Raw genomic sequence first — 13,352 nt, forward strand, 5'->3', positions numbered from 1 at the left:
TTCAAAACACGTGCACAGTGCCTGGGTCCCTTCAGGGGCATTTTTCTTATTTTCATAACTGGTATTAATGTGGTTCATCAGTAGTTTCATGACAGTACAGTCATATAATTTAGTGTACAGCTTAAAAAAAAACACGCTTTAGGATCTTAATTAATTTAATTTTCCATTATTGACTGCTTACACACTGATCTTTTAGTTTAGTTAATTAAGATAAATAAAGATTTTATTGTTATAAGATCCACATCTTCTGGAAATCCCTACAACCTTAAGTGTTGCGTTCAAGAACAGGTCTACAAGGGAACAGTCTTCAAGCTTTTAATTGTGTAATTAGAATATATATATATATATAATATAATATATTTTTTTATATTATATATGATTTATATATATTTTATATATATTATCATATATATATATATTTATCAAATATATATATATATATCAATATATTATCATATATAAATATATATATATCATATTATATATATATATATTGATCAATATAATATATATATATAATAATATATGTACTAAATCCAGGACTTTCTGGAAAACAATAGTGACACTGAGTGGACAATCCTGGTGAAATAAACTGATTGATTGGTTTGATTTGGTATTCTTTGGTATTTCCAAAGAAGTGTTTTTCATATTGGGGTTTTCAAAAGATTTTTGATGACATTGTGGTTGGATGCCAGTAATGTAAAAATATATCACGGTACAGTTAAATCACGATACAAATATGTGAAGATTCAAATCGAGAGAGAATTGTGATACTCTGAAGGCACTATCTACCTTTGACTTACATCACTCTCGTCAGTAGCTGTATCAAGGCACAAAGACACCGGTTTCACTTTCATAAAGAAAAGGAATTATGCATTGGGTTTTTTATGCTCTACCTCAGAAATAAAAAACGGATCCCTTAAATTAAAAAGAAAATACAATAGAAAATATATTTAGTACATTTTTGTTTTAAGAAACTTCAATCTCATTTTGTGAAAAACATATTGTGAGAAAATCCTACGTTGAACCCAGTATCATGAATTGAATTGTACTGAATCGTGAGTTGAGTTTATTGTTACCTCCCAATTGGATGCTATAATGTTTGTATTTCATACATTCACAGTATGACAGGTTTGCAGCAAGCTGTAAAAGTTGAACACTCAATCTGCACTCAGTTAAGCTCACTGCCACTCCCTGCCATACCAAACAGACGCCAGCGAAGTTAAAAGAACATATTGTACAAATATAAATACGAACACAATTGAAACCAGTCATCCAATAAAACCCCTGGGGTGTGGTTTTACAACAATACCAAGGAGGAGCCACATAAGACACATCACCTAATTGAAACTATTACTTGCCAGGTGTATTTAAAAGTTTATTAAACAGAAACTCCTTTAAAATGATTACAGTGAGAATAAGAAGAAATATATTTATATAAAGCACATGCATAAAAAGGTACAAAACAAGTTTGATTGCCTCCAAAACTCTCTGTAAATAGGATAATAAACATCATTATATGTAACATACATAGCAAGTGTCATGCATGCTAAGATAAATAATAGGCTAGGTAGTGTGTTGCATTATGTGTATGAACAGTAAGTCGCTCCAGGCCCATGGTACTTTAATTTAGAAAAGATTAGGTGACTTGGCTCTTTTTATTCAGGGATTTTGTGAGTGAAGTCTTTACCTCTATATCCTGTTTATATAAAAAAGGAAGCTTGTTAGAAAGAAATGCTCTCACAAAAAAAAAAAAATGAACAGCTTCAAATTCAGATAAAATATAAACACACTGCAGAAACAACCCAGCGGATAAAAAACAGATTATATACTTATTATATAGTATAACTAAACAAGAAGAATTAAAGAGCTCCCCATACTGATGATTGCCTTTCTGTATTAGAGCACCAGATAGCAGTTAGAACAAAATACACCAAGAACACAGCATCTGCAATTAGTATGTTACTAGTATGCAACTCTTTAAGAGTGGAAAACTGGAGCCGCAGACAGAGGAAATGAGAACTCTACAGAGTGGTAGCAAACTAATATCTTAGTGGCACTGACCAGGATTGTGTGTTTAAAGGATTATGCCAGTGATTTTGCATGTTTTAGTCTATTTACAACAACTCACATACATTCTTATATCACTGTTATAAGTTGTAGAGGTTTGAATGTGTTTTCAACTGCTCCAGGCATCTATGACATACAATATGAGAATCTGTTAGCAGGATCTTGAAACTTGCTTCTGTTGTGCAATCGATCACCATAGTCTTGACTTTGACAGGAGCTATTCATAAATATTAAAGGACCAGTGTGTAGGATTTAGTGGCATCTAGCAGTGAGATCAATAAGGAGAAACTACGGTGACAGCGAAACAAAAGGCCCCTTTCTAGAGCCAGTGTTTGGTTTGTCCGTCCTGGGCTACTGTAGAAAAACATGGCGGCCTCCGTGGAAGAGGACCCGCTCCCTCTGTAGATAAGAACCTCTCATTTTCAGGTGATTATACACAAATGAAAACAAATACGCATGTTATATTCCATTTTTGCCAATAGAGCCTCCTAATTATGTTACACACTGGACCTTTAAGAGATGGAAGGGGTTTACTGTGTTTTGAATTAGGTTAAAAAATACAGAATTAGCTGTATTGTATTAAAAAATGGATATTCAAGCCTTTTACACATTCACACATTAAATTAATGTTGTATTCACAAGAGAATATTCTGAAAAGATGTCATATTGCTATATGGTCCTTTATATTTCTCTTGGTGTTACATTATCACTGTGTTTGTTAATGCAGCGTAGGCTCTTTAACTTAATCCGCACTTAAATAGCATTATTACGCCACGATAATGCAAGGACTGTTCACAGACAGCGATGACATCATTCAAGCAAGTTTCAAGAGTCTGCTCATCGATTTTGGAAATTAACTGAAAACAATGGATGCCTGAAATAGTGAGAAAAGTGCATCTGAATGGCTAAGTCTGTACTGCATGCATTCAAAAATGGTCAGCAAAAGTATCAAGTGTAGATGATTTGTAGTTAAGGAGCGAAAACTTGGCTGAGACGGTTACTGGTTGTATATCTTTCTGTGGGAGGAACATTTATGATGCCACTGAATGAATAAATGTGAAAAAAGGAAACTGTGAGGAATGTATCGAGCCAATAGTGGGAAAAATGAGAAAAGGGAATAAAACAGCTTAACAGCCTCTGAAAGTTGCTGGCTGATAAATTGAATATTTTTTATGTTTATGTTTCAGAGCCGCTGAGAGCTGTATCAGCACTGATTAGTAGAAAGTGCTTAAATCTCTGCTGCACACTAAGGAGAGAACATGTACAGGTTGTGATGACAATTATGTGGCACCATTTCTTAACACTACAACTGTACAATATAATGTAATCCAATAAAACAAATCTCGAATAAATACTACCTTTGTGAAGCTTATATTCAATGCTGGAGTGGACAAAATGTCTGGAACACTTCACAATAAAATGCAATCCAATACGACAAAAACTCAAACACAATACTAACAAAACCTGAATATTAGTAAGGTAAAGTGTAGCAAGGCCGGTGCATGGTTTCCTGGAGTGTTATAAAGCGAAGTTGAACTAATGTAACAATTAACACACTTTTATATGCTATTTCACACAGCAAAGGCCATAAGTCTACTGTGGTTATAGTTTAGGCTGCCATCTATTAACAGTTTCAGGATCACAATCTGCAGGGGGAAACCTTGTATTGTGTTGGATTGCATTATACTGAACACGTGTCCAGTGCTCCTAAAAACACACTTTACTGTATTTTTAGTGCCCAAAGTTAAGACTCCTCTACATAGTGGCACTAGCCTGTAGCCTTTATTTCTGGCGGCTTTTAACAGGCTTTGATTTGTTAGGAATGAGGTCTTCACTGTGACCTAAGTTTATCCTCCTTAACTTAATTTAAAAAACACCTTAAAGATATTACAATCTTGGTCTTGAGCAGCCCTACAGTCTTCCACACAGAGGGATTTTAATACTGTTTTTTGGCTTGTAAGCATTTTGACTGACTGTTTCTAAAGTTAAATGGGACTCTTGTTAGTGTTCTTCATCCGCTACTAGCTCACCACAAGGGGTGCGTCCCGCCCCTGATGTCTGCGTAGCATTGGTAGCACGAGCTTTAACAAGCCTTTTTTGAGCAGATTTTTGGTTTTATGGAACCAATGTAGTGTTAATCCAGGTAAATTCTTTAATTCATCTCATGCTCTCAGTCCTGACGCTTCTTAAGAACATATTTTGTATGACTGAGCATTAAACTGACAAATTACAGGCTGCTTAGAGGCAGTAGCACTACATGCACTACAAGTGGATATGATGTTTTCAGTTACTGTTAAATATCTTTACAGTAGAGATGTTCCCATACAAATTTTTCCTTCACGATACCGATTCTGATGCCTGAACTTTTTGTATCTGCGTTCAAAAGAAATATATATCTTCTTTTTTAACAAGCGTTCACTACTAAGCCTGTATGATTGCTGTCATTGTTTGGCCTGCCTCACTTTGTCAGAGTCAAAATAGGGCGACATGACTTGAAAATACGAACAGTACCCTGCTACTTCCCAGCAGAGTCCCCTTTTGGGGCTAATACATTACATGCTATTGGACAGTTGTACTCGCTGATACCTAATACCACATTTTAGGCAGTACCGCAGCAATTTACAATACTGGTATCAGTTTCGGAACAACTCTACTTTAGAGAGATCTTTTGTGTTATAGTCTTCTTTTGCTACATGCAAACTTCATGACTTTACACTGTGTTTTTAAAAAAAAGTCTGCTGCAATCAGTGTTACCCAAGTGGGGCTAATAAAATAAATCTTTACTCTAAAATTAGCTGTGACGCACTTTACCAGAGACGTGGGGGGAGCATCATCTGAGGCCGATGACTAAAAAGAAAGGAGTGTCTCTAAAATATAGATGCTCCGTCATGCATCTCTGTAAAACCAGGCCCAAAAAAGAGGAGAATACCAGCAGCCTACCACCCTCTGTGAGAGTCAGGGTTTTTTTTTCATTCCTCAGGGTGCGAGTAGTGTTAGGTATCCATCACACAACAGTAGCATATTCTCTCAGCAATGTTGTTCTGTACCACTTTCGATTCTCCAGATTTCTCAGTCACGTTATGAAGATTTGACGTCAAACCACATTTGGGGGGCGGTGGCCGGGTGTGTCTATAGCCAGGTGAGCAGGCTGTCTCTGTCCATGTGCGACCCAGAGAGAACGGTCTCCATGTCCATCAGAAGGTCTGAACTGAGACCCTCGGGGATGCAGGGCATTAGCTCCTCGCCCTCAGACATCGGGAGCACAGGCATCGACTCCTGTAAGGTCATCGAGGAGGTCTCGCCAGAGTCGCCTGAAGAAGTCACAAAAGCAGAATTTAAATATCAACAGTCAGCTAAAAGAAATTTTTGAATTTGCATAAACATTTTTTACATTGTGTCTTTTAATACAGCTGCACTTCGACCAGTATGATGTATAAATGTTTTTTCCCCAGGAAGTGTGTATTTAAATGAATAAAATGCATTTCAAATTCATGTTTTCCATCGACCACTTCTGTATAATAGCCTAAAAATAAATGTTCGGAGGGGTGCTTTTCACAATATTTTTTGTCGATTCCAAAATAAATTTACATAAATTATTATTTCTTGTCTTGTAACGTAGGCCAACTGTATTCAACTAAGGACAGAGGAGGAGACAGGTGTATTCCTATTAATATTAGGAATAAACATTTGAGTGATCTCATATTTAAGTATTTTAATTCAAAATGTTGAAGTATTTTGATAGCATTATATGTTTTAAATATGTTTTAAATATTTCAGAGATTCCTCTGTTACCACTAGAGGTAGCTCCCGTACCACCGATGGTACACGTACCATAGTTTGAGAGGAAGATATTACAACTAAATAAGACAATACCACGTCATTGTGGCCAAATTTATTACATATTTACTCCCAAAATAAACTGCTTCCCTTTGGCTGCAGAGTATGTTTAGATCAACACTAGCACATCTGGACACTGTGTTCATCGTTACTTAAAAATACACATATTTATTATGGAGTTTGGATGATTTTCAAAAACAAAGTGAAAAGCTGCCTTTCCACTGTGGAAACCTCTGGGTTATCTTTCTGACTTTGTTGTGTGCTCGTGTGTGCACGTGAGTATTACCAGTGTCCATATGATCCACAGAGCTCAACATGTGGTCCGATGAGCGGGGTAAGCTGCTGACGCTCAGACCACTGTCGGTGCTCTCGTTGCGAGAGTGAGCGCTGCACAATAACACACACACAAAAAACACACACCGACATCATCTGTTATAGTAAAAATGCTGCATAATCATTGAAATGACAGAACAATTCATGGAAATCACATAGACAATCATTCTTCCTGGAACAATATAGTTTACTAGCTTCTGTCAGAGAAATATTCTTAATAAAAACTGCTGGCAGTGAGATTGTTCAGAGTAACTGGGACATCTTTTCTAGATTTTGCTGCTGTTGAGTCTTTCAAATATCATTTTGAATGCTTTAAGCACAAATGGAATTCTGTTTATCTCCACTTTATGGTAGTGGCAGCAAAAGAAATGTAATCATTTGGTTACATTCAGAAAAGGGCATTCCTTAGATTACTTTTACAGCTAATACTCAAGAAAACTAGCTTTTAATTGATTATTTCTACACTGTGTTACTGCTATGTGGAGGTTATAAATACTTTTTCCACTTTTGTCCCTTTATGACCATAACTAAAAGGAGATCTACAGCACATGACAATAATATTAAACAAGAACTCACCCATTAAGTGTGGGTTCATGGTTTGAACCTCTGATCCTGACATCCAGAGACGGGACAAGCGTCTGTGCGTTCCTGTCATGGTCCATCCCACCGGGCATCTGGTTCCTACCTCCTGCCTCCTACAACACACACACACACACCTGTTTGTGAAATGTCATGTAAAACTCAAACTCTGTTCACATGAAAAAACTATTTAATTTCCGTTAAATCTGAACTGAATATACCGTAAAACTAGATATTACAAGAAATAACTTAAATGTGTGTTCATCCAAGTATAATTTTATTTGATCTCTGACCTGTGGTGTGATTTGCTGAGGAAGGCCTTGTTGTTTGCATCTGAGCCTTTCCTTTTCCTGCCTTTGCTGCAGTGCCAATCCAAGGATGCCGGGGTTCATCTTCTGGGCTGCAACATAAGATTCAAAGGAAGAGAACTTTTTTGACTATTAAGTAAATAGTCCCATGGAGGTCAAATATTTCAGCAATGAAAAACATGAGGAAAACATTTCAAAACTTTGCGATCTTTCTTATTTTCGTTGCCAGACAGCAACTTGTGATGGTGGACATTGGAACAAAATGTTTGTCATTGACAAACAAGATGTCAATTCAGGAGACACAAATTTGATAGTGTGCTACCTAGACGCGGGTCGACCCATGCGGTGGTCTTATTTATGTGATCGATGTAGTACACCTCTCCATCTGCAGTCACAGCCTGCTCCCAGCCTTCAGGCAGTGGACCTGAACAGCAGTGAAAGTACACAGTGAGAAGGCAAATGGTGGATGGAGTGCATGGAGAGTAAAAAGTAGAATCTGGCCCACGTTCTTTAGTGTCTGTGTAGCTTCTAGTTTGTAGAGATTTTATTAATAGAAGTGAAGGTTAGTGGGTAAATAGCTACAGTATAGTATGTTCTTGCCTTAATTGAAGGGTGGTGGGATAGTGTAAAACACTACAGTAAATGAGACAAGTGTCTAATACTGCCAACAGTGCCCTTTGTGGAAAAAAGAGAGATTGCAAATTGTTTTATTCTTAAAAAGGGTCTGTTCAGCCAAATTACAATATAATTACATTCAACAGCAACATCTCTTTACAGAAACACTGTCCCTATTATTATCAGTAATCCACATAACACATTGAGGGACTGTTTCTACAGTAGAAAGTAGTTTAAATGAAAACTGTTCACAGCAGGTCTGTGGATTATCTGGAGTAACTGGTACTATTTCTGGAAAAACACTTCACTTAATTATCATTAATCCTGCATTCATTGATGTTTTGGCCACTTGAGGGCAGCAGAAACAAACTGGAAAAACAAAACAACTTAAGCTGTTATAGTGAACCTGTTAGCAAACAGTTGTTTCTGTGCCCTGGTGAACGTAAGTCCAATATTAACTCTCTTTTAGCTCTGTTTCTGCACAGAGACTTTCTGTGGCTTCATCAGTAAGTATAAGTAGTCATGTTACTCATTAACATAAAGACACTGATTATAGCTGCTTTAATGGTGTTTAATTGTTATTTTACTTCTGAATACCATGAGCCACAACTTTCATTATCCAGACTGTATATTGAGGGTGAACAGGGGTACTCTTGAGGCCCAGGGGTTTAAAGGTTAGCTTCACCATTTTTCAAGCCTGTCTTAAAACAATAATCAGGTCACATTTGAAAACAATATTTGTTGTAATCATCCTTCCTGTTCATATTGGACTTAACAAGATCCCTTCCTGATATGATGCAAGTGATGGGAGACAAAAGCCACAGTCCTTTTCAAAAGTTTGTCTGAGGCTTCAGAGGTCTGAGTTCATATCATTATAAACAATTTAGTATGTCCAGCATGAACAGGAGAAATAATTACATCAAGCGAAACCTGTTTGTATGTTTATACAGGCACCTGAATATTGTTTTTAGACAGACTTGGAAAACCTCCCCTGTAAGGTGCTGACCAAGTCCAGCTGGAGATCTTCCCTTATCTCTGTCTCTTCACACTTTTTGTCAGCTTTCTATTGTATCCATCCCATAAAAGCAAAAATACCCCCTCCCCCCCAAAAAAACACAACAGAGTTTAGGTAAAAAAAAGGATTTTTTTGTAATTTGGATGAACCGACCCTTCAAAATTTTGACATGAGTGGAATTTATGCAAAGACAACAATGGTCCAACTAGCTATAAAACGTGCATCTAAATAAGAAAAAACACATTTGTTTTGTTTATCTGAGAATTAAGATTTCTCTCAGTTTGTGGGACGCTCTCACTAATACATCAATCTTGAGAGTCCCATCTCTCTTTTTGTAGCCGTTTCCATCATAGACATAGTCACTGAAGTTCAGCCTAGGCTTTAATCTATGAATGTGATAATTCCCACCAAAGTCACCAGAGCCATGGATGTAAAGACCAAAAGGGAATCCCGAAGAAATCACACCCAGCAAAAAAACCTGACCCGTTGCCGATGGAGTAGAACTATGAAAATCAGGTCTGTAAGAAACTGGATTGTGAGGTGGGAGGGGGGTGGGGGTGTGAGAGTGATACCTGTCTCTGGATTGATGTTTTGTGGTTGCGTAGTGGGTGCTGGGTTGCTGAGAGAGTGGGCGTGGACCGGAGTGCCAGAGATAGGATGCTGAGCTGCAGCCGACTGAAGCTGTGAAAGTCGGGGGTCGTGCCAAGTAGTTGTCTTATCCACGTGACTGCAAACACACAACAAGTCTAAACATATCTGTATCTGTTACACCGCTTGCAACCTGATAGATGAGAAGTGTCAGGCACGTTTTGCCTCGGACCTGCTTTACCTGTACTACCAGATGCGCACGTACATCTACGGTCTCACATACAATCATCACTGTTTGTGCTCCAGTGGCTGTCAGGCCATGTGCTCTCATGAAGGAAACTGGCTGAAACCACACTGGTTGCAAAACTAGTTGGAACATTTTCTGTTTACATGGAACTGATTAGGTTGACTCCTGGTTTTATCTGCACTGCTACTTGTCTCTGTTCACTGTTTCCCTTTACTTTTAATTATCTGTAGCAAAATATTCAAGAAGGATGCACCGTGTACTATTTTTCTTTAACTGAAATAAAAAAGGAAAGTAAATAACTACACCTGTTGCATTCAAAACAGTTACTGTTGGTTGATTAATCGGTTCGATGATCTAGATACAATTCTTCGACAACCATTCTGATCATTTGAATAATAAAAAGTAATTTATCAAGCAGAAAATGTGCTTAAATGTGTGCTTTTCTCTGTTTCATATGATTGTTAATTGAACCTTTTTTGATTTATCAGACATCAGCTTCAACTTCGGGGGATTTGAGGAGTGTTTTTTTTTTCACTATTTTCTGATATTTTTTAGATATAAAATAAAATAAAATAAAAATAATCATTAGTTGCAGCTGTAAATAGGATCAGTGCCAATATAGAAATGTAGACGTTAGAGCAAGGTGGGATTGACTCTCTGGATCTGTAACCTTTCAAGTAACCTGCAGAGCAACAGATTAAACACACTGATAAACAGAAGTTAGACCTTACTTGAGGAAGTAACGTTGGCCGGTAGGCGTTTTGGCCATTTCCCAACCATGGGGGAGTGGCACGTCGTCAGGTATGATCGCTGTTGCTGCTACATCGGCTGCTTGAGTGGAGAGAGAGTTAACTGGGAGGGAGGCAGGGGAGGAATGGGCGCGGACGTGATGAGGAGTGAGGGAGCCGCACACACCTCCATCCGAACTGGCCTGACGAGAAACGAGCAGGGTTAAAAACTGCCGTGACGAGTCCACAAAACAGCAATCAGAAACATAAACCAGCAGGAAGAAAGAGTTTGGATGAAACCAAAGTAAAAAAAAAAAAAAACAAAGGCTTGGAGGAAGAACAATGAAACTGGTTGCTTTACTTTAACCAGTGGTTTTATTCCTCCTCCTGAGGTGCTGCTGGAGGTTTAATATTGCTGGCAAGATTATCTGAAAGTTGCTTTTGTGTTGATTGAGTTCAACAAGTTTCTGGAATTATAATCAGGATTTATACAGTTTTTTAAGAGTAAAATTCAAACACTTAAAAGTACCTAAACCTAAACATTTCCAGACTCTCAAAGCCTTTATCATCATATCTAAAATTGTTATTATAAATGCAATTGCAAAAAATAAAGTTTACAGAATTACTTTTATAACCACAGCAATCAATGTATATTGTCATGTTTGTTTATTTTACCAGCTACTCATATTAATGAATTTGATTGTATGTTTGATGATGGGTATTAAATGCTCGCTAATTTTCCAGAAGTTTAGATGATTGATGATTATAAGGAGTTCGGTCTAGAACTGCTCTATTTAGATAACTTCTGTTATGAATTGGCGCTATGCAAATTAAATTGAATTAAATTGAAAATTGATTGTGTAGCTGAAACACCAGAATAAGCATTTTCCAAAGTTTCTGGACTTTGTACGAAACCCTGTTAATAATGTTCGAGCCACATCTACAAATCTAAGAGATAAAATTCAAGGTATGTTTGTTGGTCATGAAATAAATTAACAACATTTCACATTAAAGTTAAGTGATCGGAAAGCCTTCTTTGACTGTAACAGCCAGTTAGTATCTGTGAAACTCAAGAAGATAAAGGCTAAAATGTGACCCTTAACTGCATCTAGTGAGATCCAATTGTAGGCTAATTCATGATCTCTAAAGTGTGGGAACTCAGTAGGGTTAAATGCAGACAGGAGTTGGACAAAATATCAGAAACACCTTAAAATACAGTAAGTCTGTAGTAAGAGCCATTTTTGTAAATCTGAAAATGAATGTCTTTTTTTTTGTTTTTTTACTGTGTTACAAGCAAATCTCCCATGAATTTTCCATTTCCCATTTTTATCACTACACCAGAGGCCGGATGACTACAGGTTTTATAATAGAGCTCTCAACTTAATATTGGGCATATTGGATAGCTGCTGTCTGAACCATAAATAACACAATTAAATGTTTACTGCAGCAAGAAGGTAGGTCTTGGAAATACAAAACAACATACCTGATACAGGAAAACTGTATCAGAATAGTCGAAAGTAGACCCTCATTAGAACATCTACAACATCTTTTTTAGTCTCTACAAATAAATATAATTGATAGAACCAGAGTTAGATAAAAGGGACCAGATTGACCAGAGAAATGTAAAAACTTCCAGTAAAGCAGCCCTGCCATAAATACTACCTTTGTGGATATTATATTGTTCACTAATTGGTTGTTTAGTCAGTAAAGTATCAGTAATAAATGCCCACCACAATCTCCCCAAGGCGACATCTTCCAAATGCTTGTTTTGTTCAACCAACAGTCGAAACCCGATGAAAGACATTCAGTCAACAAAGCAGCAAATCCTCACATTCAAGAAGCTGGAAACAGAAACTGTCTGACTCTAAATAACCTAAACAATAATTTTATAAATATATAATTGTTTAAGTCATTATTCAAGCATTATTCATTGTCATACTTAGTGAATAGCAAATAGATAGTAAACTGAACATCTTTGGCTTTTGGACTGTTGCTGGAATAAAACAAGACATTTGAAGATCTCACTTTGGCCTTTTCTGACATTTTATAGACCGTACAAATAATTAATGGAGTAAGAAAACCTACAAATTCATCAACAGTCAAAACTGTTGTTGTTTGAGGACTTCATTGGACTGAATGTTTCCAATACTTTTATGTGGACAAGCTATTAATGAGAAATATCTTTCCATATATGTATATCTGCATACGGTAACATTCCAATTAAAAGCCGGGTCCCAGTTTAGAAGCAGGTCCCTGTTTAGTAGCCTTGTGTGGCCACACTTTTTGACAAATAAATGCAGGTCTCAATTAGGACACCTGGTCTCTCTTTTATAGAAATTCTTTGGACATATAAAACCTCTTAAAACCCCCCAGGTCACCCTACAGCTGCTCAGATCGTACATACAAATATAAATTGGACATAGTTAGATTCTCAACAATTCAACCAAATAAATGATTCACAATTGATTTGTTATTCCATAACCTAAAAATTGGGGTAATATTCATATTATTTTGAATAAATTGTTTGAGAGTATTTCCCATTTTTGCTGAGCAAGAGTTTTGTGTTAAAGAAATGACAGACCTGTCCCATATAGAGGCCTGTCCCAGATATGTGAAGGGTATTAACTGCACTTTTACCTTATTACTCACAACAGCTAGTGCAAGATTACCTGATTCATCTATTATTATTATTATTACTGTGATTATTATTATTATTATTATATAAATCCTATTTGAGTCTGTTTGTGTTGTAGTCTCTGCAGTGGCCACTAGAGGGAGCTGCAGCCTCAAACCTGAATGAACAGAAACAGATTTAATATCAGACTGAGAGCTGCTGCTGTCAGACACCACAGAGGAAGAGCAGAAGGAGGACAATTAAAAAAAGGAAGAGAAGAAGGAAATAAGGAGGTCTGGAGGAACTCACCTGAGGTTTCAGATTTATAGACGGAGACACTCGGATAGAGCGCGTTTCTACTTCCTGTTCCTGTACACACACACACACACATACCTGTTTACTCTGTTTGTTTACTCTG

General features: G+C 37.0%; 1 protein-coding gene across 1 annotated transcript in view; it reads right to left on the reverse strand.

Annotated features, from left to right (window-relative positions):
- Positions 1-2,875: 2,875 nt before the first annotated feature.
- LOC118331373 (transcriptional coactivator YAP1-like) overlaps positions 2,876-13,352 on the reverse strand; it is a gene marked incomplete in the record, with an annotated part of 12,983 nt that continues 2,506 nt past the window's right edge. Inside the window, 7 exon segments of the mRNA XM_035666253.1 lie at positions 2,876-5,381; positions 6,194-6,294; positions 6,817-6,935; positions 7,113-7,219; positions 7,450-7,551; positions 9,330-9,484; positions 10,324-10,523. Of these exon segments, the coding sequence (XP_035522146.1) occupies positions 5,200-5,381; positions 6,194-6,294; positions 6,817-6,935; positions 7,113-7,219; positions 7,450-7,551; positions 9,330-9,484; positions 10,324-10,523 (966 nt within the window).

This window comes from Morone saxatilis, unplaced genomic scaffold (genome assembly GCF_004916995.1).
Source record: "Morone saxatilis isolate NCDOM2014 unplaced genomic scaffold, NCSU_SB_2.0 Contig20, whole genome shotgun sequence".
NCBI classification, from domain to species: Eukaryota; Metazoa; Chordata; class Actinopteri; family Moronidae; genus Morone; species Morone saxatilis.